We start from the raw sequence: 26,409 nt of genomic DNA on the forward strand, positions 1-26,409 counted from the left end.
AGGCCCACCAGCAATTGTCAAAATGCTTGCATGTAGTTTTTGTACCCTATTTAATATGCCCACTACACAGTCACCTGCCTGCAGAAGGAAGACCTCAGTCCAAACTTCATCTGCTGGGCCAAGCATCTGGTATGGTTGCAGATCCTTTGTTGCACTGCTGCAGGTTCGAGGCTGATTTGGAAGGATAAATGATTGCCACACTACCATCCCCGTTCCTATTGAAATGCAGAGCAAACAGTTGTGATTCGCTGCCAGTGTCCAAACAGTACAACAACAACTCGCATCTACATGGCAACTTTAAATGCCCCAGGCTGTTTCTCGAGACCGGCATCCAACAAATTTTGGTGCTGGGCCAGATAAGTAGATATGAAGTCAAATGATCAAATGTTTGGTCAAAGAGATGGATTTTAAGGAGCCCTTTAAAGGAATAGAGAGAATTCCTGGGACAGTGACTCTTAGGAAGGGGATTCGAGAGCTCAGAGTGCAGGCGGCTGGTGGTACAGCTGGAAATATATACAAATACCAAAGAATTATAATGTGGCGTCGTCTCTGCTTTACAGCAAATGTTAGAATTAGTGTGTCTTTATTTTACAAATAACACCGGGGTTAGTGGGAGGAGTTTTCCAGCCCCTCCGGCCAGTAAGAGGGTGGGATTCTCTGACCCCCCTCCGGGCTCAGAGAATCGCCGGGTGGCGGCGTGCATCCCGCCCCCGCCAGCTGCCGAATTCTCCGGCGCCGGGGTTTTGCCGGGGGTGGGAATTGCGCCTCGCCGGTCGGCAGCTGCTGGCAGTGGCCCCACCCCGGCGATTCTCCGGCCCTTGATGGGCCGAGTGGCCGCCCGTTCTCGGCCAGTCCCGGCGGCGTATATTACACCAGGTATTTTCTGGCAGGTCCTGGCAGCGCGGGCGGCTTCCGGGGTCCTCGGGTGGATCTGGCCCTGGGAGGTACCCCCATGGTGGCCTGGCCTGCGATCGGGGCCCACCGATTGCGGGCGGGCTTGTGCTGTGGGGGCACTCTATTCTTCCGCGTCGGCCGCTGTGGCCTTCCGCGATGGCTGACGCGGAGATGCACACCCCCCTGCGCATGCACTGGGATGACGCCAGCACACACTGGCACTCCCGCGCATGCACCAACACGCGCCAGCAAGGCGGAGGCCCTTCAGCGGCAGTTGGCATGGCGCCAAGCCCCTTCCCCGCCGGCCGGCGCGGCGCAAACCACTCCGGCACCGGCCTAGCCCCTGAAAGTGCGGAGGATTCCACATCCTTGGGGCGGCCCGACGCCGGAGTGGTTCACGCCACTCCTTCACGCCTGAGTTGCCCGCCCCGCCGATTCCCGCAGAATCCCGCCCGGAATCTTGCGCTCCCACCAAAGGTGACTCCCCACGGTGGGATGAGTGAGCCACGCAAAATGCCATAGACATCGGCAGGACCAGAAGGTCCCGCAGTCAGCAATGACAACCTACATCCACCACCAGAAAAGACACCACGGGGAGCGGGGCAGAAAATCCCACCCTTTATCTTGAATTTAATTTGCCCAGCCTTCTTTGTTTTATAGTTTCAGCATTTTCCAAATTATTTTCTTAATGGCCCATTGCTGGCGCCTATCCATCGCCATCTTGTAAATTGGCAAGACTTTTGAGGTTGTGAAATGGAGCAGCCCCTGTAAGCTCCGGGAGGGATCTGTTCTTGCAAATGCTTACATTTTAGACCTGCCTCCTGGCTCGCTGCATCTCATGACCTAAAACGTACCAGATATGGTAAACTGGCTCTAAACTGTCGTACTCTTGTTGATTTTCTGGGATCATGTTGCTAAATGCAGTTAGACACAAGCCTTTCAGCAGCTCCACACAATCTATACACTTTGCTGGTCTGTTAATTTTATTTAAAGTTCTGCAGTAGTACAGGGGTGCAAAGCATTCCTCGAACCGACATTTCTTTGCTCCGAGCAAAGCCGATGATGCAGAAACAGCAGCAACTTTGTGGAGCACCTTTGAGACAATAGCGTGTCTCAAGGCGCTTCACAGCAGCATTAACAGATAAAAGTTGGCACTGATTAAGCCAAATAAGAAGATATTAGGACAGGTTTATAGAGCGGCCGTTTTTAAGTAGCATGGGCAAAGTAGTGATGCATAGAAGTTAGGGGTTGGGGTGGGGTGGTGTGAGGTGGGTGGGGGTGTGATGGAACCATCATTTCACAAGACAGGGGCTTTAAGATATGAACAGTGGTTTTAATCTACTTACTACAGAGCCAGCCTGTTACCCGTTGAACTCTCGATGAACTGCAGGCTGGCTCTGGACACGGTTATTTATACAGCTGTCTAGGGGGAGGAGTCATGGGCGGAGCCAAGGGCGGAGCCCTGTACAAACTCCTGAGCATTCCCAGAGCTACTCCCCCTAGTGGTCGGATAACACTACTGCGCTTACGATGGTATTGGTAAATACAGTGTGAATTACTAAGTTACATTCACCACAGGATCTCAAATCTCGGGGCTCCAACAGCAGAAGGTGGAGTCACTGATGGTGGAAGTGATGAAAATCAGGGATAAGTGTGAGGCCAGAATGGGAGGAGAACAGAAGGACTTAAAAAGAAAGAAAATGTGCTGAAGGGTTAAACACTTTGCAATGGAAGAAATATATTCCGAACCAGTCATTTAATTTCAGCCAGCAAAGGCAGTCTTTCTCCCACTAATTGGCAAGCTGTGCGGAAAGGTCAGGGATGGAAACCACAACAGGAGAGATTTGTAGTCGGGCGAAGGTAGGAAGACAAGATTGGTTAAACACCTCAAGGGATGATAGTGGCAAGACAAAATGAACTGATAATGAGACAAGTAGAGAGCCAATTGTTAGTGCGAGAGGTGCTGTGAATGGATCAGCGCAGAAAATCAGAGCAGGAGGGGAACCCGGAATACTTGGGAAAGGGAAAGCTCCTGTAGTCCGGGAATGTGAGAGAAGAAAGTCAGATTGGCCACAAGGTTGTGTAACATCCCCTTAATCATTCCTCTGTATTAATTAACAGTTTTGGTCTGCGCAAAATATGTGCAGTTTGTCCAGTGCATTTTCACAGAAAATGCTGCAATAATTCTCCAGTTCAAATGAAGTCTACAGTTTATGGTTCAACCACCAAGTGACCCTTGATCTTCTTTTATGCTCTTTTATGGTCTGAAACTTCCAATATATTTCGACATTTGGCTGAGTATAATTGAATATTTTTATATTACAGTCTCTTACATAAAACACTCTGTATGAATCGAAGCAGGACATAAAATAGTGGAGGAGTTCAGCGTGATATGTGGTGGATTAATTTTGCACATGCTAACTGGCCATTAGGTAAAGGAAACCCTGAATATGATGATGTCTATATGCTTGTTCTTTTAACTTTATACTATTTTTATTTGGTTAATATTAGGTTGTGAATAAGTGAAACAACAGTGTGGTCGAGGCTTTCTTGTATTGTCTGCCAATCATTGAAATATGTAATGTAGCTGGTGAGCTGTAAAAATATTGATCAATATCAACAGTGTGGCTCACTGCATTGATGGGCGCGCGCACTGTTTATCTGATCACCTGTTGGTTTATATTGCATACAGCGGCATTTAGGGCATTTGCTGGCCTGCGAGTGGACTCCCAGTAGCTGCTTCCAGTGTGCAGTGTTCATCGAAAGCAGTTGTTCTTTCAATAAACAATCTCCATAACACATACAGTACCGAAGGAGGCCATTTGGCCCATCAAGTCTGCACCGACCCATTTAAGCCCTCATTTCCACCCTATCCCCGTAACCCAATAAACCCTCCTAACTTTTTCGGTCACTAACGGCAATTTAGCATGGCCAATTCACCTAACATGCACGTCTTTGGACTGTGGGAGGAAAACGGAGCACCCGGAGGAAACCCACGCAGACACGGGGAGAACGTGCAGACTCCGCACAGACGGTGACTCAGCAGGGAATCGAACCTGGGACCTTGGCGCTGTGAAGCCACAGTGCTATCCACTTGTGCTACCATGCAGCCCGGTAGCTGACTTGCCACTTTTTTTATTCATCAAAGGGCATAAAAGAAAGGCCTCCCATTAAAACCTTCAAAGTGCAAAGTGAAACACAATTCCAAAAAACGGGGGATCTAGGTTCATTCATTAACTGTTGACTAAAGAATTGTCTCCAGCTTTGAATTGTAATACAGATGAATAATTGAACACTCAAAGTGCTAAACTGCAAGAAAAATGCTCAAACCCTTGTTAGCTCTCATTAATATGGAGAAGGCTGGACTTCAAAACAAACTTAACCTTTAATCCACTTTTCCAACAACAAAGGTTTATACATTCTTCTTTGTACCTATCATTATCTCGAAAACAAAGATCTAAAAAATGCAAATTTAGCCCGTTTCAAGAAAGTCATTAATGGCGTGCAGAGCCACCACCAGCAGTTATGTGTTGGTTAATTTTTTTTTAAATCATCAGATTGAACCAAAACTGAAGATTTCCCTCATTGCTTTGCTTTCTGTCGCCCTTTTAAGTTTTTTCTGGATTAATTAAATTCACATTTTCTGTGAAAAAAATTTACCAAACTGCATCTCAATCAACATCTTCAGGAAGTGTAGACAGTCACAGGGTTTGCAAAGAGACCATTTATGCAAGACTGGATGAAGCATTCTGGAGTAGATATTGAAAGAAACAGAGGAGCTTTCTTCTCAGAGTTAGGTTGATTGCAATAGTATTCTCACCATCTACTTTCACCAGATGAAGGAGCTGCGCTCCGTAAGCTAGTGATTCAAAGCAAACCTGTTGGACTTTCACCTGTGTTGTAAGACTTCTTATTGTGCCCACCTCAGTCCAACGCCGGCATCTCCATATCGTGCTTTCATCTTGTCCCCTTGATATTCTGACCAAACCTATTATAACGTTTACTCTGAGGAAGGTGCCATACAGAAACCAGTTGATCACTAAAACATATTTTACTAAATCGAGAAACAGTTTTTTATTTCATTGGCAGATCTGGAAATTATTATTGATACAGTATGAAATAATTAACCAATTAAGCTTTCTCGGTGCAATGACACATGCTTGTCACCATGAGGGTTTACTGCTTATTTGCCTGACATTTAGCGCACGATATGGGAGGAAATGTACAATGAAGCATCTGATGGAACACAAAGGATTGATTGTTATGACTAGCATCCTTAAAATGGTAACGAAGAATCAGCTGACTCCTGAAAATGGTGCATCTGAAGGAATGAAGAGCTCCATAGTCAGTAGAATGGCAACTTGAAGGGATATGAGAAATGCGGTGGTTAATGTGTGGCAGTTGGCTTCACAGAAACTACAGCTGAAGGGATGTCGATGAAACAATTGGATCTTTATTTTGCATGGGTGAGGATCAGCACATGGTTCGCGTCTGCTGCCCAGAGATCCAGTGTGGTTACTGTCTCTCCTACAACACCTAGATATTCAAAGGACAGTTCACAAACAAATATTGCTGTCTATGCAAAGCAAGGTCTTGGGAAGTGCCCTTGGCCCAGAGTTGTGAAAAGTTTTGAATGACCTTCTGCATTATCAGCAGCCACGTCTTCAGTGGCACAAGTTCACAGCGGAGTGAGAGCACCTTTCATGAATGTTCGTATCCCCGCTGCTGAAGCCCCAGTCTTCGCTCTGAGAGCTTGGAAGACAGATCGAGTCAGCCTGGAGCCCAGTAGCCACAGATTCTAGGTTGCGCTGAACAGATCAGTGGACATGCTGAAGTTGCGCCCAACAGCATGCCTGGACATATTAGTCATGGATCAGGGAAGAGTTTGGCAAGAGAATGCTACATCTGGGCCATCAGTCATGCATGTCAGACGTGGCAGCAGCCTAACAGCAGCAGATATGGCTGGTACAGATTGAGACCAGCAGAGTGAATGCAGTATGCGGAAGCAATGTCATCAGTTACCCAGATGACTGTCCGATGCCAGAACACCTGCTCCACCAGCACGGAATCACTGAGGAGAAGTAGTAGATTTGGCCGTACGTCTTAGATATACTTACTTGTTTTACTCGTGAAGGTTGAGTGTGATAGCTTTATTTACTAAGTCTACTTACTCATTCATTTATCTTGAGCTCATAAAACATGTTTATGATAAAAGCATGGTTCCTCAATAAAGAAGAAAAATCAAATAGGAGCAAAATACGGAATGTGTACAAATTACAGTTCGAGAAAGGAAAATAACGATCAACATAAGTTAAGCGTTATAGAATTTACAGCGCAGAAGGAGTCCATTTGGCCCATCGGGTCTGCACCGGCCCTTGCAAAGAGCACCCTACCTATGCCCAAACCTCCACCCTATCCCCGTAACCCAGTAACCCCACCCAACCTTTTTGGACACTGAGGGCAATTTAGCATTACCAATCTACCTAATCTGCACATCTTTGGACTGTGGGAAAAAACCGGAACACCCGGAGGAAACCCACACAGACACGGGGAGAACGTGCAGACTCCGCACAGACAGTGACCCAAGCCGGGAATCAAACCTGGGTTCCTGGAGCTGTGAAGCAACTTTGCTAACCACTGTGCTACCGTGCCGCCCACTTTCTATTTCAGCAGCTAAAATATATATTAATCTGAATCAGACTGGTTCTGCCTTCATCAGTTTAGAAGTAGACACAAAGCAACGCAAGGGAATCCAGGTCCTGGTGATGATGTGGTTTCAACATGCTTCAAAGTAATACTGGGCGCAGGAGAAACAGTGTGAGTGGCTTTTTATCATGATAATCACTTCCAGGCAGAGGGAGAAGATGAATTTGCTCCAGGTGTTGCTTTAATGAGTTTGTTGCTAAATAGCCTTTTCTCCTGCCTCTTCTAATGTTTTTTTATTGCTGTGAGAATCTTCAATTTCTCTTCAGACCTTTGATGAAACTGCCACAAACAGCAGATGTAGCTTTTTCTAAAAAACATACTCAGAAAGACAATTTCCGCACTGATTTGAAGCAAAGACCTGAGGTTATAATGGTGCTGGATGAGATGGCAGCGCGACTACTGAATTTGGAATTCAATAAGATCATGGCTGACCTGTTTGTGCTGAGTTCCGCATTCCCTATCTACCCCTGATAACCTTTGACCCGCTCGCCCAACAAGAATCTTTCCACATCTGCCTTGAAAATATTCAGTTATCCAGCTTCCACTGCTTTCTGAGGCAGAGTCCCAAGGTCAGAGGGAAGAAAATTCTCCTCACATCTGTCCTAAAAGGGCAATCCCTAATTTTAAAGCAGTTGCCCCGAGTTTGGGACTCACCCACAAGAGGAAACATCGTCGCCACACCCATCTTGTCAAGACAGCTCAGAATCTTGTGTCCTTCAGTCAAGTCACTGCTCACTCAAACTCCAGTGAAAACAAGCCCAATCTGATTAACCTTTCCTCAGAAAACTCATTCCAGGTATCAGTCAAGTAAACCTTCTCTTAACTGCCTCCAACACATTTACATCCGTCCAACAATAAGGAGACCAAAACTGCATACACTATTCAGGATGTGGTCTCACCAATGCCCTATATAACTGAAACATAACAGCCGTAATTTGATGTTCAGTCCCTCTCGTAATAAAGGAATGATCACCTTATTGAATGGTGGAAGATGGCGGTGGCGTAGTGGCATTGTCACTGGACTACTTAACCAGAGACCCAGAGTAGTGTTCAATCTGGGGACCCAGGTTCAAATCCCGCCACCGCAAAATGGTGAAATTTGAATTCAATAAAATTAATGATGACCATGAAACCATTGTCGTAAGTACCACCCTTTATTTCCCATCCCTCATTTGCCTTGAGAAGGTGCAGGTGAGATGCCTTCTTGAGCCGCTGTAGTCCAAGTGTAATCCCACTGCTATGTTAGAAAGGAAGTGTCAGAATTTTGCCTGAGACTCGACAGTCAAAGAATGCAATATATGTTCAGGCAGAGGAGATTGACAGTCCTTGTGTACCAACTATAAAGACATGTCCCATGTTGGCTATTTTGTCCTGGGTGGTGGTACGTTTCTTGAATGGATCTGGAGCGGCAGTCATCCATGCAAGTGGAGAGCATTCCAGAACATTCCTGACCATGTTGATAGACATCTGTGCCCATGCTTCATGAGTAAGCTTTTTCCAGCTTTTGCTCAATTCCTGCTGAATGGCACCAGTTTGGGCAATGTAGAAGCAGTCAGAGATTGAATTTGGTCCTTGACCTGCAAAGGATGTAGAAGTTTGGAATTCTCAGAAGATAACCCAGAATTCAGGACTGTGGTTGCTGCTTTAACAAGTCACAGCTTACAACGGTTAAGAAGTGAAAAAACTATGAGATCTTTTACAGAATAGGACACTCTGCTTTTTGGATGCCAGAATCAACTAGTATAAACGAACATAACTAGTATCAATGAGCATAAACTTACTAGGGTGGCATGTTGGCACAGTGGTTAGCACTCACAGCGCCAGGTCTCCGGGTCCAATTCCAGCCTTGGGTGACTGTCTGTGTGGAGTTTGCACGTTCTCCACGTGTCTGCATGGGTTTCCTCCGGGTGCTCAGGTTTCCTCCCACAGTCCAAAGGTGTGCACATTTTGTGGGGTTATGGGTAGGGTGGGGGAGTAGACCTAGCTAAGGTGCTCTTTCAGAGGGTTGGTGCAGACTCGATGGGCCGAATGGCCTCCTTCTGCCCTGTAGAGATTCTATGGTTCTAATCCGGATGCCATTGAGTCTACCGCCATTTGGATTCTTTGGCTGATATTTCATTATTTCGGGGCTGGTTTAGCTCACCAGGCTAAATCGCTGGCTTTTAAAGCAGGCCAGCAGCACGGTTCAATTCCCGCACCAGCCTCCCCGGACAGGCGCTGGAATGTGGCAACTAGGGGCTTTTCACAGTAACTTCATTGAAGTCTACTTGTGACAATAAGCGATTTTCATTTTCATTTTTCATTTCACTAATTCTCGACATTCCCAGCTCATACTCAGCTCTCACGGAAAACCATGAGTCAATCAATGGTTAGCAAATGTTTCAACCAGAGCAAACAACATCATTACTTTCTCTATGGACAACCAACAGGAGAATGACAGAACTATGCATTATTTGTCCCCCGGACAGTGTTCCTTAAAATCCATCATTTTGTTTTCACTCATGTCCATGGAGTAATCTGCGCAGTTTATCCTTCATGAAATTCTATCATCCACGTGAAGATTGTCCAGACAACCATTAAAATAAATTAATCCCTGTTTCTGAGTCAGGAGTCAGCTTTCATCTCGAGATAATTCACCTTGCCAGGATGGATTGACGGGGAATAACAAAAATGACAAAGGGGGCTCCTAAGTTACCTCGGTTACCCTTTTTTATCTCTAGCTTTTGAGACTGCTATGAGCAACATAAACCGATGCAAAGCCTCTGCATTCATCAAGACCATCGTTGAACACACCACAGGCATCTTGATTCAGAGCTTATTTTGCCAGACAAGAGATCTTTCAATGCCCACCAACTGAATGTCGTAGATCATTGCCATCTGCTGCAAACTTCAAAGCTTGGTCATGCAAAGAGACTTAAATATATCACAAATGAAGAAAGGGATACCCATCTTCAGCCAAGAACATAACAAGGCAAATTGAAGGCAACCAAAGTTATTCCTGCTAAAGCTAGAAGCAAGAACCAAATGGTAGGATTTCGCGAACGAGAGCTTCATAGAAACACCCTCTTCACTCAATGTAAGATTAAAGAGGGTGGTTTGCAAATCTGGTTAATCTTCAAATCTGCGTACAGGATTCTCGGCCTTTTACTGAATACTGACAAAACAAAACTCCTATATCAACCCATAACTGGTCATATATTTCACCTCCCCTAAACGTTACAGGAGAGGCTCTGGAAAATGTGGAGCAGCTCCAATACTTTGGCAGCCACTTGTCTGAAAAGGCCAACGTTAAAGAGGAGATCAGCAGTGCCAGTTCCACTTCCTACTTGCCCATGAGATAACCTGCCCCATGTTTCCTCAGATCTTCAGTTGAGAATCGGCCTGTTCAGTCACATGAAGATCCATGGCAAAGACTCACGGCCCAGAGAAGACGTCGTCCTTGAATCGGGGGAAGCCAATGATGATAAATCAAAGTGCATGCAGTCCTCACCATGTACCAAATGCAATGAACATTAGCTTCAGCACTCACTGATCCCACTTCTTTCATCACTTACCTTGCACCATTCCATGAAAGGGTCTCCAAACACCATTGAAATAAATTACAGATTGAAAACAGCATCGACAATTGGTGTGCATGGTGAGCATTTGTTGCTCTGGTGTTTTGCCTTGGTGATGTTTTAGATGCCAAAGAGTTTACCCTTGTGTTGTTTCTGGATGCTGAGCCCAGTGTCTGGACTAAATCAGATTAATGGCCGCTAGAAGTTTGCAGGCAATCCTTGAGATTTGTTTGGTGTTGTGCCATGAGAGGCATGGTAACTGACTCCATTCATATCCAATCTATCGCCATTGAGATGGAGGCAAGTCAGCTGCACAAGATACGAGTCCAGATCACAAGGAGACGCCGTGGTTACATCTTCTCCCCATCAATACTTCCTTCCACCCCCCCCCCCCCCATCCCCTCCTCCTCTGCATTCCCTTGCTTCCCTCCCAGTCCAGTGCTCTTTCCACCCAATCACTCTACTCCCCCATCCCTCCTTCCTCCCATTCCGCACCTCTCTCCCAATCTCCTTCTTCCCTTCCAATCCCGCCGACAATTCCTCCTTCCCCACATTCCTCTTATTCCCCCCAATCCCTCCTTCCTCGCCCCCATTCCCTAACTCTCCCACATCACGCCCGCACCCCGATTATCCTGTTCCCTCCTCCAAGGGTCTGTGTAACATCAGACCAGGATGATGGCCTCTGTCGGCACTGTCTGTGGGTCAAGATACAAGGCAGGAGAGTGATGATCACTCACTGTGAGGATAGCTCTCATGCTCCTCAGTTTATGCCAAAGTCTGAATCCTCTCTTTCTGCTGACAGCGCACTCACACCCATCCTCTGAACGTTCTTTGGGGGCCTTTGAAATTGGACCCAGGGGGCGGTGGGTGGTGGGAGTGTCCCCAGATTGCACAGCGGAGGAAGAGGTAGCCCCGCTGCTTTCCATGCCCTGTAGCTTTTGATGCCCTTGGCGGATGTTCCCTGGATAACCAGAGCCGGGGGGGGAGGGGGGGGGGGCACACCTGGCCGTCACACTGGTGTCACTGGCATCACCATGCCAAGCTTTTCTTCCCGTGGCCCTGGAGATGCGCTGGTGTCAGGGGGGTGTTTTCGAAGAACTGGAAATCGCCGTTGGCTCTTTGGTGACAGGCCTCGTGTTGGCCTCCAGTGCTTCCTCCTCCCTGACGGTGCCAGTAGGTCCTTGGGCGTTTCCATGGGATGGAGGGGCAGCTGGAGTGAGCTGCAGAGGTCTCTGAGTCTGTTACATCTGGTGGCTCTCCAATGCCTGCCGTCAACGATGCTCCTCAGTGACTGCTGTATGCTCTTGTGTGCCTCAGCAATGCCCACCTGCGTCTCGATATGTTCCTCAGTGCCCTCAGCCATGGTTATCACAGACTGAGCCATGGCTTGGGCAGCACCACTCAAGATGGAGACATTGTGCTTCAGGCGTTCCACTGCGGTCACCACCCTAGCAGTGTTAACCTCAGTGTTACACCATGTCAACATCATCTCCTGCACCTGCAGCCTTTGGGACTCCTCCAATCGGCCTTGCAGTCGCTGGCATGTTGTTGAAATCTTCTCCTGAATCTCACGGCTGTGTCTTATCACCTGCATCAGCTCTGGCAGAACCTTGTCCTCAGACTCGGCATCAGACTGGGACCCAGCTGAGTCCTGGGATCCAGCAGACCTCCGACTGCTGACTCTGCTGGATTTTCCTGCCTCCACCTGATGTGCATCAGCAACCGTGTGGTGCTCACCAGATTGTGTCCAGAAGTGTCCACTAATGTCATCCACCGAGGTATTTGTGTCTGCACTGGTGGACAGTGGGGGTGATAGCTGTGATGCCTCGATTCTGGTCTCCTCAGAGGATCTTCTCCGAGTTGGTCTCTTGGATGGTGGGCAGGGGGAGAAATGACTCCAGATGACCCGGCCTCATCAGATGGAGATCCTGTGAGATAATGGGCACCTGGTCAGTGAGCGGGAAAGACAATTTTGCCTGACGTGAACAACTGACTTGAGGCAGGTCATCTGGGTGAAGGGCCACTGGTTCCTCACCTCTGCAGCGCAGGTCAACTTCGCTGTCGCTGCCTGCTCTCTCCTCGGTCAACCCTGTGATTTCCAGGGCCCTCAAAGGGGGTAAGGTCTGAGATCTCTGGTACTCTGCCCTCCCATCTTGGTCCTTTCCTACCTATTATGGGCTATCTTCTCCTGTGGGGAAAAAGAGATGGCATTGTGAGCCGCATGCTTGATGGATCAGGGAAGTCCATAGCAGGTGGCATGTGTGGGCACCACACATGGACATGCAGGGGTTGTGCTGATGGGTGCCAATGGGTTCTGAGGAGCAAGCACAAAGGTCGGATGTGGGAAGGATGCGAGGTGTCATCCAGTGATTTGTTTTGGGGGAGGGAGGTTGAGAATTTGAGGGGTGACAGATGGAATTGATGCCAGGATGGAAGTAATAACTTAGCCTAGCCATTCGGTGGAGGTAGTTGGTCTTCTTCCTGCATTGGACGGCGGTCCCCCTGGTCATGCTGCCCGCACTGGCAGCCACTGCCACAGCCTCCCAGGTGCTATTGGTGACCTTGCTGCTGGTCCTCTGACCCCCCCTCAGGGGAACAGGATGTCCAGTTTTGCATCAATGGCGTTGCGAAGCCTGGCCAAGTCGGCATCCCCAAAGCGAGGAGCAGGTCTGCGTGCTGCCGTGCTTGCGTGTTGACTGGGAATGAATAGTGAGGGAGCGTTTAAAAGCAGCTCCCTCTTGTTAGCGGTGAGACACTGATGCGCAAGTCTGGCGAATCAGACGGTGAGGACAGCCAGCGAAGGCGAGAAGCACGTGGCGGCTCATTTCTGACACTAAGTGCCGTTAAATACGGGCCACGATCGCGCCAACGCGGCAGTCGAGAAACACCCCGCCAATCACGCCCAAAATGACACTTAGAAATGTTTCCAATAAATCACCCCATAACATATGGTATAAAAATACATTATGCTGGTGAAAAAGTTATGAGACTAAAATTTAACCTTGAAGTCCTGCTGAAATTGATAAACAATATAAACTTGACAATTTAATCAGAATTGCTGGAGTAACTTCCAGCTTCGATCTCCTTGCTCAATATCTACTACTCCTGATACACTTTATGAGCAGTTGCTCGGAAATATTGAAATCAGTTACCTGGATGTGTTTATTTACTAATTTATTGTTTTACAGCTTTTGGCAGACCTTGAAAATAATGCTCTCTTTAAGGATGACCTGGAATGTCAAAAACTTATTCTTGAAGCCATGAAGTACCATCTATTACCAGAGAGACGCCCTTTAATGCAGAGTCCAAGGACCAGGCCTCGGAAGTCAACTGTAGGAGCCCTCTACGCCGTTGGAGGGATAGATGCAAATAAAGGTAGGCTTTGTGGTGCAGATTTGAACGTCAGAATGATGTTAATTCATGGGCAAATGCTTAACATAAAAAGTTGCTGCACTGAAGGTTGATGCATCTTTGCTGTGCGCATGCTGTGAAAGATTTGAACATGTTCAGATTAAAATCTTCTGGCTGTTATTTGATCTGAAACATTTGCAATGGACATAAAATGCAAGAGAAGTACAGTAAAAAGTAACACTAAAATAAGGGCATTTTGAGTCCAGTATCAATCCACCATCTGAAAGGAATGTGATTTTAAACAAATGAAAATGACTTGCAAAATATTACAAAATGATTTTTAGTCAGATTGCAATACAGGTTGTTGTGATGTGCCTTTAAGTGACGTATCTGCACGCGCTGTCCATCACTGTCAATGAGATAGGGTATGGTGTGCTATGTAGACAGAACAGAACAGTAGTCCTACAGATCAGATGTGTTCCACACAACCTCCCTGTGTATGTACAAAGGGCGAGATCCTCTGAGTCCCCACCGGTTAGGAGAATCCCCGTTCGTGCCGGTTCTTCGCGCGACGCCGTTTCGCGATTCTCCCAACAGACCCAAACGGAGCAGTTGTGATCGGCGCCAAGCGCCCCGGAGTATCGCCGTAGGGGGTCCGTTTAGCCATTCTGCGTCTGGGCCGAAGTCACGACGTCATGACCCCAGGTCACGCCGGCGCTGTTCTAACCTGCTTTTAAAAATCGTGAGCCGGGGGGAGGACCCCCAGGTTCGGGAAGTGCGTGGGCAGGACAGCATCGCCGGCTGGGAACGGGCCTCCATGGCAGGACGGTGCCTAAGCCACGTCCGCCATTACGATGGCCAGGCTGATGGGCATCGACCCCGTGCGCTGGCTGAGGACAACCACCCCGTCCGTGCGTATGGGTGCCGGACCCCCCTCGGGGGGGGGGGGGGGGCGGCCCACCCAGCTGGCGGCACCCACTGGCGGGTAGGTCCATGCCGCACCCATGGCAGTCCCCAGTGAGGGCAGTGCCATCCATCAGTGGCGCCATCATGAGGGGCGTGCAACAGGAATTGGGGCACAGAGGGTACGGCCAGGGGTGGGTGCATGTGTGTGGCGCAAGCATGGCGCAACCGACAACCAGGGCGGCCTTGAAGCCCATGGCATGTGGTTGTGGAGAGGGCCATGCGCCATGGTTAAACCTGTTGTCTACCCCCCACCCCCTGCAGATAATAATGCTTGGGCACCAGCCAGCGATGTTGGCCGCCGTGGCTGGGGCCGCTGCCCTGCATGCAGCCCTGTTGCAGCGTCGGCGCAGGCGGCTCAGAGAGGCGGTGGCAGCGGCAGATGCTGCAGAGGGACGGGCTGCAGAGGGCCAGGTGGCACCTGCTCAGGCGGCAGGGTCGCACCCCCCCCCCCCAAACAGGAGGAGGATGAGGAGGACAATGATGGGGTCAAGGCACAGGATGAGGATACCGATGTGGATGGGGGAAGAAGGAGGAGGGGGAAGCGGAGGAGGAGGTGGTGCCACGGCGCCTGAGGCAGCCAATGAGGACTCGTGTCTAACGGTGCCGCATGTCCTTCGAGGACCTGCCGGACAGAGCATGCAGGAGGAGACTCTGGATGAGCCGGGAGACCCTCGCCCATATCGGCCACCTGATAGCACACTGGGCACCGCGTGGCACTGGGGGGGGACATGCTATCCTGGTGGCCATCAAGGTTACGGTGGCCCTGAACTTCTACGCGATGGGGTCGTTCCAGTCGCCGAGTGGGGACCTGTCCGGCATCTCCCAGCCATCGGTGCACCGGTGCATCTGTGCATTGACTGAAGCCCTGTACGACATTGCGGCCCGCAACATCCAGTTCCCCGTGGACCGGACCCACCTGAATGCCCGGGCAGCGTGATTCACAGCCATGGTCAGGATATCCATGGTCCAGGAGGTGATCGATGGGGTGCACGTCGCCATGCGGTCACCTGCAGTGTTCATGAACAGGAAGGGGACCTACTCCATGAACATTCAGGTGGTCTGCGACCACCAGATGAAGATCCTGCACGTCTGCACCCGGTTACCGGGCAGTGTACATGATGCATTTATCCTGGCACAATCGTTCATCCCCGCCATGTTTGAGGAACACCCCCTCCCCGGCTGAAGGGCTGGTTGCTGGGCGACAAGGGTTACCCTTTGCGGTCATGGCTGATGACGCCTGTGCGGTGGCCACAGACCGACGTGGAGACCCACTACAATAAGGCCCATGCAGCAACCAGGGGTGTGAGCGAGAGGTGCTGTGGGCTGCTGAAGATGCGCTTCAGCTGCCTGGATCGCTCTGGAGGGACCCTCCAGTACCCGTCAGATAGGGTCGGCTGCATCATTGTGTTCTGCTGCGTCCTCCACAATATAGCTCAGCAGAGGGGGCGGTGTGCTGGAGGAGGAGAAGGAAGAGGCAGAGCGGGGGTCCTGGGAAGGGCACGGCTCTCCAGATAAAGAGGATGGAGAGTGAGGTTGGGGAAATCGACGGGACATGGGGGCTGGATATGGACGGGAGGCTGCACGATGCACTGGCTTGGCCAGCGAGCACGGGAGGCGTTGATCGCCGCACGTTTCACCAACTAGGTGGCAGGGGCCCGCTGAGCATGGGCACTGACCCCACTGAACGGCACCACCTCACCACACCTCCACCTCCTACAACACCCATGAGGCGCACCACCCACACCACCCACTACCCTTACCTCTCACACGACCTCGTGCACCACACCCCACCATTACACATACACCTGTGGCACAATGGGCTGGGCTCACACGGTTGCTTGTGGAAGCGAGTGTGCTCGATGCCATGGAGGATGATGACAGCCCGCGACTGTGATGAGCTGTGAGCTCAAAATTGTTAGACAATGTCTGACTCACGGGCACATTTACGCCCTCCACATGGGTGGTCCCTGTATGCGGGCTGGGCACTCCATTACTTGACCCTGTCGTACCTCTGAGGGCGGGGTGGCATGGACTTCCGGGGGGGGGGGGGGGGGGCACACAATACACCCACCAGGGTTAAAGTTCCCTAACCCCTCAACCGCATTGGCACTCAATCCCTTACCTGACCCCGCAGACATCGGACATAGCAGAGGCAGCTTGCAATGGTGTGACAGCGAGTTTAATTAGAAACGTTACATACATGTGCCCTAGCCCCATAACTAAACTGTGCCCTGCACCTGTGCCAACCTACTAGGTGTCTAACGTCCTGGCCTTACGGGCTCTACCACTAGGTCTCTGTGGCTCCCCAGACGGTACAGCAGGAGTGGAGGCGGACTGCTGAGACTCCTGCCCTGCCACTTGGCTCCACCTAGGTGCTCGTTTCCTGGGGCAGCACAGGCCTCAGCCCCTTCTCCTGCCTCGGGGTGCCTGGTGGCCCCCGGGCCTCTCCATGGGACAGCGGTGCGAGCGTAGATAAGCCCCGAGGCACCACCGACACCTAGTGCTGCCAGTCCTGGAGACCCGCTGCGATATCAACCAGGGTCTGAATGTTAGCAGGGATAGAGCTCAGGGAGTGGGCCATCCCTGTCTGGGACTGCGCCACCTCCCTCTTGACATGTGTGACCCTGTGTCCTGGGTCCCCATGTCAGTGGACGGGCTTCCATGGCGTCTGGCCTCCCCTGTGGGGTTTGGGAGGGTGCCTTTCACATGTGTGGGTGGTATTGGGTGGGTGGTGCCAGGGGCATGTCACTGTGTACTCAACTTGCCTGCCCTCGTGAGGTCGTGCATCTTCTTGCGGCACTGGTCGCCGGTGCATGGGGTGTGCCCTACGGTGCTGACGGCATTGCCCACCTCCCTCCACAAACGCCAGACGGTGCTGCGCGGGTGGTGGTGTCCTCTTCTGGGGCACAGGATCACCCTCCTCTCCTCGACTGCGTCCAGCAGCGTGTCCAGGTCGTGGTCCCTGAACCTCGGGTTGGTACGGATGGCGGCGGTCTCGGGACTCCGCACCGCTCGCGTACCTTTAGCGGCGTGTTCCGGCGTCATTGGCGCATCGCGCCTATCTGGCTCCAATCTGGGGCCGCTACCACCCCGCTTCTCGGCGCACGACCGTGCGGGCCCCTTTTGCAACTCAGAACAGCGGCCCGTTCACGCCGTCGTAAAACTCTCCGGGTTTTACGACGGCATCAACACTTAGCCGCTGGATCGGAGAATCCCGCCCAAAGTCTTTTCCCCAACTAAAGAACTAAACAGCAACGTCCTCAGCAAACATTGGCCCAAATCCTCCGTCCTCCTTTGCGGCTGTGATTTTCCGGCAAGGCTGGAAGTGAATGGGGTTCTGGCCAGAACGCCCAATTTTCCGTTCTCACTCACTGCGGTCAAGACCAGAGAATCGCGCTTCAAATTTAAAAAAAATCTTTCAAACCCTTCAGGGTGCAGCTGTTAGTGGCTTTGCACTAAAGAGATCCAGGTTAATTTTCAGAACCTCCTCAAAGACCGGCAAATGAGCGCAGTGAGCAGAAACTTCCAATGGTGAATAATTCACCCAGTTGGTGGGGGTGGGGGGCATGGTTATGTGAGAGTGCACAGATAGCTTTGGCGGCCAAACTAGTTTTGTTGGGAGGGCAGTTCCTGCTTCCAGCACAATGTTTTGCAACACCGGTGACAAACGTTGCGGAGACTTTAGTTTCAATTAACACAATTTGTGTTTTTGCATCTGTTATTCCAACGTTGGGGTGCGGGCAGAAATGCGCTGACATAAATGGGCATAATTAAGGAGAAACTCCAGCCCCAAAAGTTTATCTGCTTGTAACTCCAGTCGCCAATTCTATCCTTAAGACAAACATGTTTCTCCTACAAATGGTCAACATCTCGAGCCACAGTTAAAGGCCAATAAACTGAGAGCTAAGTAGTTAGACGAGCCAGAAGAAGGGATTCGAACGGTCGAAACAGCTGCGGTCCCAAGGCATGAAGAACGTTATAAAGATGAAGCTTTTTTATGGAATCAAACTTTATTGCATCGTTTCTGCAGTAAACGGTTCTTATTTGTGTGAATTTATGCGGCAAGTTTGATGTGTATTCCTAACGTTGATTATGATTCTACTATTCAGCTGCTCAGTAGTTTATAGTGAAATGAATAATGCATTAGCGTCGCTTCCCAACCGATGGTGGATTTAATGAATATAAATGAAACTCTGGCAAAAGATGAATTAAAAACATTCACCAAGGGCAGTGAGGGAAGGTTCTCTAATGGGACAAAGAAACAAAGGATCAAAATAAACAGGAAAAACAAGTAACTTACTCGAGAGCAACCTATAGCGATAACATTTATATAGACAAAGTCAGAGATGCCAAACAATGCTTGGAATGCGAATGAAATGGAATTTCGCATTCCAAGCATTGTCTGGCCGGTCTGACTTTGTCTATATAAATGTTTCTGGAACATACCTCTCCATTCACCTGAGGAAGGAGCAGTGCTCCGAAAGCTCGTGTTTGAAACAAACCTGTTGGACTTTAACCTGGTGTTGTAAGACTTCTTACTGTGCTCACCCCAGTCCAACACCAGCATCTCCACATCATGGCCACCTCAGCATCGACAAAGGGAAGAGGTAGGAAGGAAAAATTTAAGATTTGCCATGTACTGCATAGCTATACGTTGGAACAGATGGGTCCAATGGAATATTAGCAAACAAGCGTATTAATGTTAAAAAGTTTAATACCTGCATTTAATTAGCAGTCAAAGGAATTTTATTGAAACACGCTTAAGGACAGGATATTCTGGCCTCCCTGAGGCCTGTTTGTCGGCCGGCAGCGGCATCTTCCCATCATGTTATCTGCTATCATAGAATCACAGAATCAAATAACGTACAGAGCAGAAGGAGGCCATTCAGCCCATCGAGTCTGCACCAGCCCTTGGTTAAGAGGACCCATTTAAGCCCACACCTCCACCCCATCCCAGCAACCCCACCCAACCCTTTTGGGCGCTAAGGGCAATTTAGCATGGCCAATCCACCTAACCTGCACATCTTTGGACTTGTGGGAGGAAGCCGGAGCACCCGGAGGAAACCCACGCAGACACGGGGAGAATGTGCAAACTCCGCATAGACAGTGACCCGAGCCGGGAATCGAACCTGAGACCCTGAAGCTGTGAAGCGACGGTGCTAACCACTGTGCTACCGTGCCCCGGGAAACCTGCGGTGAGGGTATGCCGTCGACGGCACTGAAATGAAAATGAAAATCCCGACGGCGTGGGTTACGGGTGCTCACACCGTCCGGGAAGCTCGCGTGGCGGCTGCGGACTCAGTCCGGCACCGCCAAATTCGGGAGAGGGCCGATCCGCGGGCAGTGGGGCTTTATTCGGGTCTGGGGGCTCTGTAGGCGGGCAGTCCGGGGCAAGCGAGTGGCCGATGGGGGACACTACTTTGGCCATCCAGGCCAGCGGGCTGAGTCCGCCATGGAGCACGGCACAGCCACTGTACCGGCCTCCGAACAGGAACTTCTATCGCCGTATCGGCAGCTGCGCTGCCTCCCTGCTAGTCCCCAGCGAAATGGGGAACCGGTGGCCATTTGACGCCAGTTTCTGGGCATAAAAGATGCCGGCGTGGGGACTTGGTCTCCAAAATGGAGAATCCAGCCCATGTTTTCAGCTATTGTGAAGTGACGTTCTGGAACGCACTGCCTGAACATGTGACCGAAGCAGAAACCCTCATAACATTAAAAAAATAGGCACTTGAAGTGCTATAACCTACAAGGCAATGGACCAAGAGCTGGAAAATGGGATTAAGCTGGATGGCCACTTGTAAACTGGCACAGACATGGTCGTCTGAATCGCCTCCTTCCGCCCTGTATATTCCTATAATTCCAATCTTTCTACACAACCCACCATTCAGAACTAATATCTCAGGATAGTTCCTCACCTGATAATAATAAATTTTGTTTGAATTATTATTTCATAAACTCGTCCATTTCATCCGTGGGGAACAATCTAGAAAAATCAATTGCTACACTTACAAATACAGTAGCACTCAAATTCTGAAGCTAAACTTTGCTGTAACGCACGCTTAGAAAGATCAATGGAAAATGACATTTAGAATGACTATTTATGTGTATTGAACTGTACATTGTGAACCCCTGCATGGGGGGTTATAAGAGGAGGGAATTTGACAATGCCTTTGACTTGATGAGGCCACCCGAGCAAACAGATTTTGAAGAAATCGCACTTAAGGAATGTTTCACCTTCACATACCTTTGGAAACCTGGGGCGGGATTCTCCCCTACCCGGCGGGACGGGGGGCCCGGCATAGGGGAGTGGTGCCAACCACTCCGGCGTCGGGCCTCCCCAAAGCTGCGGAGAATTCCACACCTTTGGGGGCTAGGCCCGCTCCGGAGCGGTTGGCACCACACCGACTGGCGCCAAAACCGGAACCAGCGGCCTTTCAGGCCTGCCGCCCGGTGCCGGGGCTGGCCGGAAGGCCTTCGCTGGTTCGCGCATGCGCCAGTGGTGACGTCAGTGGCAGCTGCTGCTGATATCACCACCGGCGCATGCGCGCTGGAGGATTCTCTTCCGCTTCCGCCATGGCGGAGGCCGTGGTGGCGGCGGAGGAGAAAGAGTGCCCCCAAGGCACTGGCCCGCCCACCGATCGGGGGGCCCTGATCGCGGGCCTGGCCACCGTGGGGGAACCCCCCAGGGCCCGATCGCCTCACGCCCCCCCCCCCCCCCCCCAGGACCCCGGGGGCCTGGTCGCGCCGCCGATCCCGCCGCCACCAGAGGTGGTTCAAACCTCAGCGGCGGGAGAGGCCTCCCAGCGGCGGGACTTCGGCCCATCGCGGGCCGGAGAATCGCCGCAGTGGCCTCGCCGATCGGCGCGGACGTCACGCCCCAGGCGATTCTCCGACCCTGCTGGGAGTCAGAGAATTTCGCCCCTGCAGTGCAAAACAGTTTGCAAAGACTTTGTACGCAAAAGCAGAACTGGGTAAAGTTTCCCACTTACAATTTCATTGTGGTGTGTCAATTTGTGACAAATCCCTTCAGGCATTTTCTTACTGCGACTGTTGGACATTATTTTGAGTTAACATAGAATTCACAGCACAGAAAGCAGCCATCTTGTTGATGCTGCTGTTTCCCACGTGACAAAGAGTGACTTTGTTTCAAAAGCACTCCACTGGCTGTAAACCACTTTGGAATGGACGTCTTTATGCAAAAACAGCTCTTTTTTGTAATGCTCCACACATGCTTCCTCCAATTCTCCTTCATCCAACCCCATCAACATAGCCTTAGATTCCTTTCACCTTCATTGTAAATACCAAACTTTCCTTAAATGTATCTAGGCTGGTTTTCTTTTTCATTCTCTCATGGACGTAGGCATCACATTTATACCCATCCCGAGCTCCCTTGAGAAGATGGTTGTGAGCCACCTTCTTGAACCGCTGTAGTCCATGTGTTGTAGGTACGCTCATAGTGCTATTCGGGAGGGAGTGCCAGGATTCTGACCCAGTGACAGTGAAGGCCTGGCCGATATAGTTTCAAGTCAAGATGGTGGGTGACTAGGAGGCAAACCTGCAGGTGGTGGTGTTCCCATGCATCTGCTGCTCTTCCAGGTGGCAGAAGTCACGGATTTGGAAGGTGCTGTCGAAGGAGGCTCGGTCAGTTGCTGCAGTGCATAGTGTAGATGGTACACATTGCTGCCACTGTGCGTCGGTGGTGGGAATAATGATGAGATTGGTGGAAGGAGTGCCAATCAAGCAGGCTGCTTTGTTCTGGATGGTGTTGAACTTGTTGAGTTTTGTTGGAACTGCACTCATCCAGGCAAGTGGAGACTATTCCATCACACTTCTTACTTGTGCCCTGTTGAGGCGCAAATGCATTGCGCATTGTGCAATCATGACTGAGCACCCCCCACTTCCAACCTTATGATGGAGGGAAGGTCGTTGTTGACGTGGCTGACGCTGGTTCTATCTAACTACTCCTTACGGTAGCAGATTCTACATTCTAACCACCCTCTGCACAAACAAGTTTCACCTGAATTTCCTGTTGGGTTTCTTAGTGAGGATGTTCTATTTATGACCATTAGTTTTGGACTCCTCCACAAGTAAAAACATCTTCTCCACATCTCCCAATCAAACCCATTCATGTTGTACCACATCAGCCCTTGGCCTTCCCTTTGCCAGATTATTTGAAATTTGAGGTAGGCTTTTCAGGAGCGAGGTTAAGAGGTTGGTGGAAGTTTGGATATCTCTTCCACAAGCATAACATTGACATTTTAAGGGCAGCACGGTAGCATTGTGGACAGCACAATTGCTTCACAGCTCCAGGGTCCCAAGTTCGATTTCGACGTGGGTCACTGTCTGTGTGGAGTCTGCACATCCTCCCCGTGTGTGCGTGGGTTTCCTCCGGGTGCTCCGGTTTCCTCCCACAGTCCAAAGATGTGCAGGTTGGGTGGATTGGCCATGAAAAATTGCCCTTAGTGTCAAAAATTCTATGATTAACCTAGGACAAAAGTTCGGCACAACATCGTGGGCCGAAGGGCCTGTTCTGTGCTGTATTTCTCTATTACGCTAATTGTTAATTTCAAATCTATCTGAGATTGAGAGGTTTTTGTTGACCAAATATATTAAGAGTTGTGGGACAAACATAGATATGGCGTGAGGTCACAGATCAGCCATTATCGCAGTGAATGATGGCAGGGACTCAAAGGGCCAAATGGCCTATTTCTGTCCCTTTGCATCAGGCAAAAAGAGGCTGTTCGGTTTTCCCTGACAGGTTTCAGCACTCAATTCTGGTATTACCCTTGTAAATTATGTTGCATTTTCACCAGTGTGTCTATATCTGTTTTAATCGATCAAGGTTACTTATAACGTGCTTTGAGATTGAAAAAAATTCAACAAGCATCTACAACATCTATGACATGGGTGGCACGGTGGTTAGCACGGCTGTCTCACAGCGCCAGTATCCGGCTTCAATTCCAGCCTCGGGTGACTGTCTGTGTGGAGTTTGCACGTTCTCCCCGTTGGTGTGTGGGTTTCCTCCTGGCGCTCCGGTTTCCTCCCACCATCCATAGATGTGCAGGCTCGGTGGATTGGCCATAATTGATGCGCGGGATTGCGGGTATGGGGTGGGGGGTGTCTCTTATGGGGGATCGGTGCCGATGTGATGGGTTGAATGGCCTCCTATCTCACTGTCGGGATTCTGTAGATATGAAGGTTAATAGGCTGGTTACAAGCAATAAAAACTATCGGCCACGGTCCAATGGCCACACTGCGCCGAAAAGCAGCTCGCCACGGCACAGCGTGGCTGATACAAAATGGGAGATCCCGCTCCCGGGACCTACCCAACTCACAACGCCTCGCGAGATCCAACGCAATCGCGCAAGGCGTTGCAATGTAAATCTCGCCCATTTTTGGAAAATCTACACATTGGTCTCACTGCAATGTGCAGATTCCCGAGGTACCTGAGGCTTTGGGATTCATCCACTTTCCTCAGAGACCTTGGATGAGCTCCGTTCAGCACTGATCCCCACAAACAGGGACTCGTGGTGGAGTCCCAGGTGATCGGAGACACCCAGCTACGTGCCCTTTGGGCAGGGTGGTGCCCTGGCACTGCTGGTGCCACCTGCGTGGGTGTTGTGTGCGAGGAGGGGGCTGTGGATATCGGGATGCCATTTTTAAATGGCAGTGCTCCCCAGTATACAAAACAGGATTATGTGTGGCCTCGGCCACGTGTTCTCTGCTGAGGCCCCTTATACAATATGAGCCGCATTGTACATCTACGTGTTTCTCGCCACTGCGAGCGCTGGGAAACACGTGGCTAAACGCACTCACTAGGGTCTTCGTTGTCATTTAGTTGAATCGAGCCCTGTATGTACTTGTAACATGACTTCCCTGAGAATGGTCAGTTGGAGTATCAGTTTGATATCTCATCCAAAAGATGTTGCCAGTGACTCTGACCGCATTGCACTCCCTGCCTTCCGCACTGGAGTCTAAATCGTGATGGGATCAGCAGCTTAGGCAGGAGTTTGGTCAGTGATCGCAACGCCCCCTCTCCCTACCAACACCCCCCTCCCCCCCCTCATCCCACCCCACCCCTCCCCACTCCCACAAAGCTCCCAGTGCCCCGGGTCCCTCACCTGGGTTAACATCAGCAATGGTGGGGTGAGGTCCTGAAGTGGACATTAATTGATGTATTAGTTATTCCGAAATGAATAAAGAGCAAAGAGAAGGTTTGTGAATACATGGTCAGTAGCAGAAATTAGATGACCAAAGGGATGACGGCGCAAGGCAGAATGAGATGGCAATGGGACAAGTAAAGAAACAAGCTTGTAGTTGGTTAAATATTCAGCCAATTCTCATTGTTTCGGTTTATATATGGGAAGAATGGGAGCACATGACCAGGATGAAATTAGGAATTTGACCAGCACAGTAGCACAAGTGGATAGCACTGTGGCTTCACAGTGCCAGGATCCCAGGTTCGATTCCCCGCTGGGTCAATGTCTGTGTGGAGTCTGCACCTTCTCCCCGTGTCTGCGTGGGTTTCCTCCGGGTGCTCCGGTTTCCTCCCACAGTCCAAAGACGTGCAGGTTAGGTGGATTGGCCATGATAAATTGCCCTTAGTGACCAAAAAGGTTAGGAGGGGTTATTGGGTTACAGGGATGGGGTGGAGGTGAGGGCTCAGGTGGGTCGGTGCAGACTCGATGGGCCAAATGGCCTTCTTCTGCACTGTGTGTTCTATGTACCAGTCCCCACATAAGGACAGACAAAGGAGTAAAATTGGACTGAATAAGAATAAAAAATGCAAAACTTACAAGAGGTGCCATTATCAAGAAATTGTGGTTTGTGTAGATTTACATATTTGTCACAATAATATCAGCATAACTGGCATAATATTGCATTCTCATTTGATTTATGTCATTTGGTCATATGCTTACAATCAAAGACCAAATTGCCAACATATACCTTCACAATGATTCTGCAAAGAAATTAATCCCTCTGATCCACTCTAAAAGATATTTAGAAAAATATTTCTAGTGTGTGCAGACAATGATCATTTGGTCTATCTTGTTTGAGTTGCCTTTCAAAATTACCACGTGATGCTATGAGAGCTCCTTGACATTGATTCCCCAAGCCTGTAAGAAGGAAGGGTGCGTGGAACAGCAACAGATAATTCTCATTAACTTCACCATCGTTATTTCAGCATTTCTGATTAGACAGCTGATTGCATGTGACATAATTTGGGTGAATTAGCTGTGATTAGTTACTGACTTCAAGGGCACCAGGGAGCTTTTAATTAACATGCATAATTCAAACTCTAGTATCCTCCATTACTTTCTAATGGCATCCACTCCCTCACATTGTCAGTATCAGTAATTTCTTCAAGCTATTGTTATTGATATCACTGTTTTAAAGAAACATTTAAAACACTCAGCAGAAAGTAAACAACGTAAACCAAGTATAAATAATTCATGTACAGTAATTGGTTGATACGTGGAAGTTATTCCAGAGGCAGTGAAAGAGAGAGAGAAAGAGAAAGCAAGAAAGAAAGAGGGGGAAAGACAGCAAAAGGCAAAGTGGGAAAAAGAGAGATAAAGGGAAGGAAGCAGAAAGAGGGAGAGAGGAAGCGAAACACAGAGAGGAAGATAGGGATAGAGAAAGACAGGAATAAAAGAAACAGAGAGAGTGAGAGAAAGTGAGGGAAAGACAGGGAGGGAAATGCAGAGAGGGAGAGAGAGGTAGAGGAAGCGAGAAAGAGAGGGAAAGAGATAAAAAGAAAGAGAAAGAAACAGAGAGAGCTAGAGAGGGAAACAGAGGGAGGGAGAGAAAGGTCGAGACAGAGGGAGAAAAACAGGTGAAGAGAGAGACAGACAGACAGATTTTAAAAAAGACAGAGTTAGAGAAAGAGAAAGAGAAAGTGAGGGAAAGACACAAGGGAAACACAGAGAAGGAG

The 26,409-nt window shown here is 49.7% G+C and overlaps 1 protein-coding gene across 3 annotated transcripts in view; it reads left to right on the top strand.

Moving 5' to 3' along the window:
* LOC119977701 (kelch-like protein 1) overlaps positions 1-26,409 on the top strand; it is a 358,199-nt gene that overhangs the window by 272,497 nt on the left and 59,293 nt on the right. For all 3 annotated transcript variants that reach the window (XM_038818882.1, XM_038818883.1, XM_038818884.1), the window contains one exon: positions 13,346-13,532. In XM_038818882.1, coding sequence (XP_038674810.1) covers positions 13,346-13,532 — 187 coding nt within the window. The remainder of the gene's footprint in view (positions 1-13,345; positions 13,533-26,409) is intronic.

Source organism: Scyliorhinus canicula, chromosome 14, assembly GCF_902713615.1.
Source record: "Scyliorhinus canicula chromosome 14, sScyCan1.1, whole genome shotgun sequence".
Classification (NCBI taxonomy): Eukaryota; Metazoa; Chordata; class Chondrichthyes; order Carcharhiniformes; family Scyliorhinidae; genus Scyliorhinus; species Scyliorhinus canicula.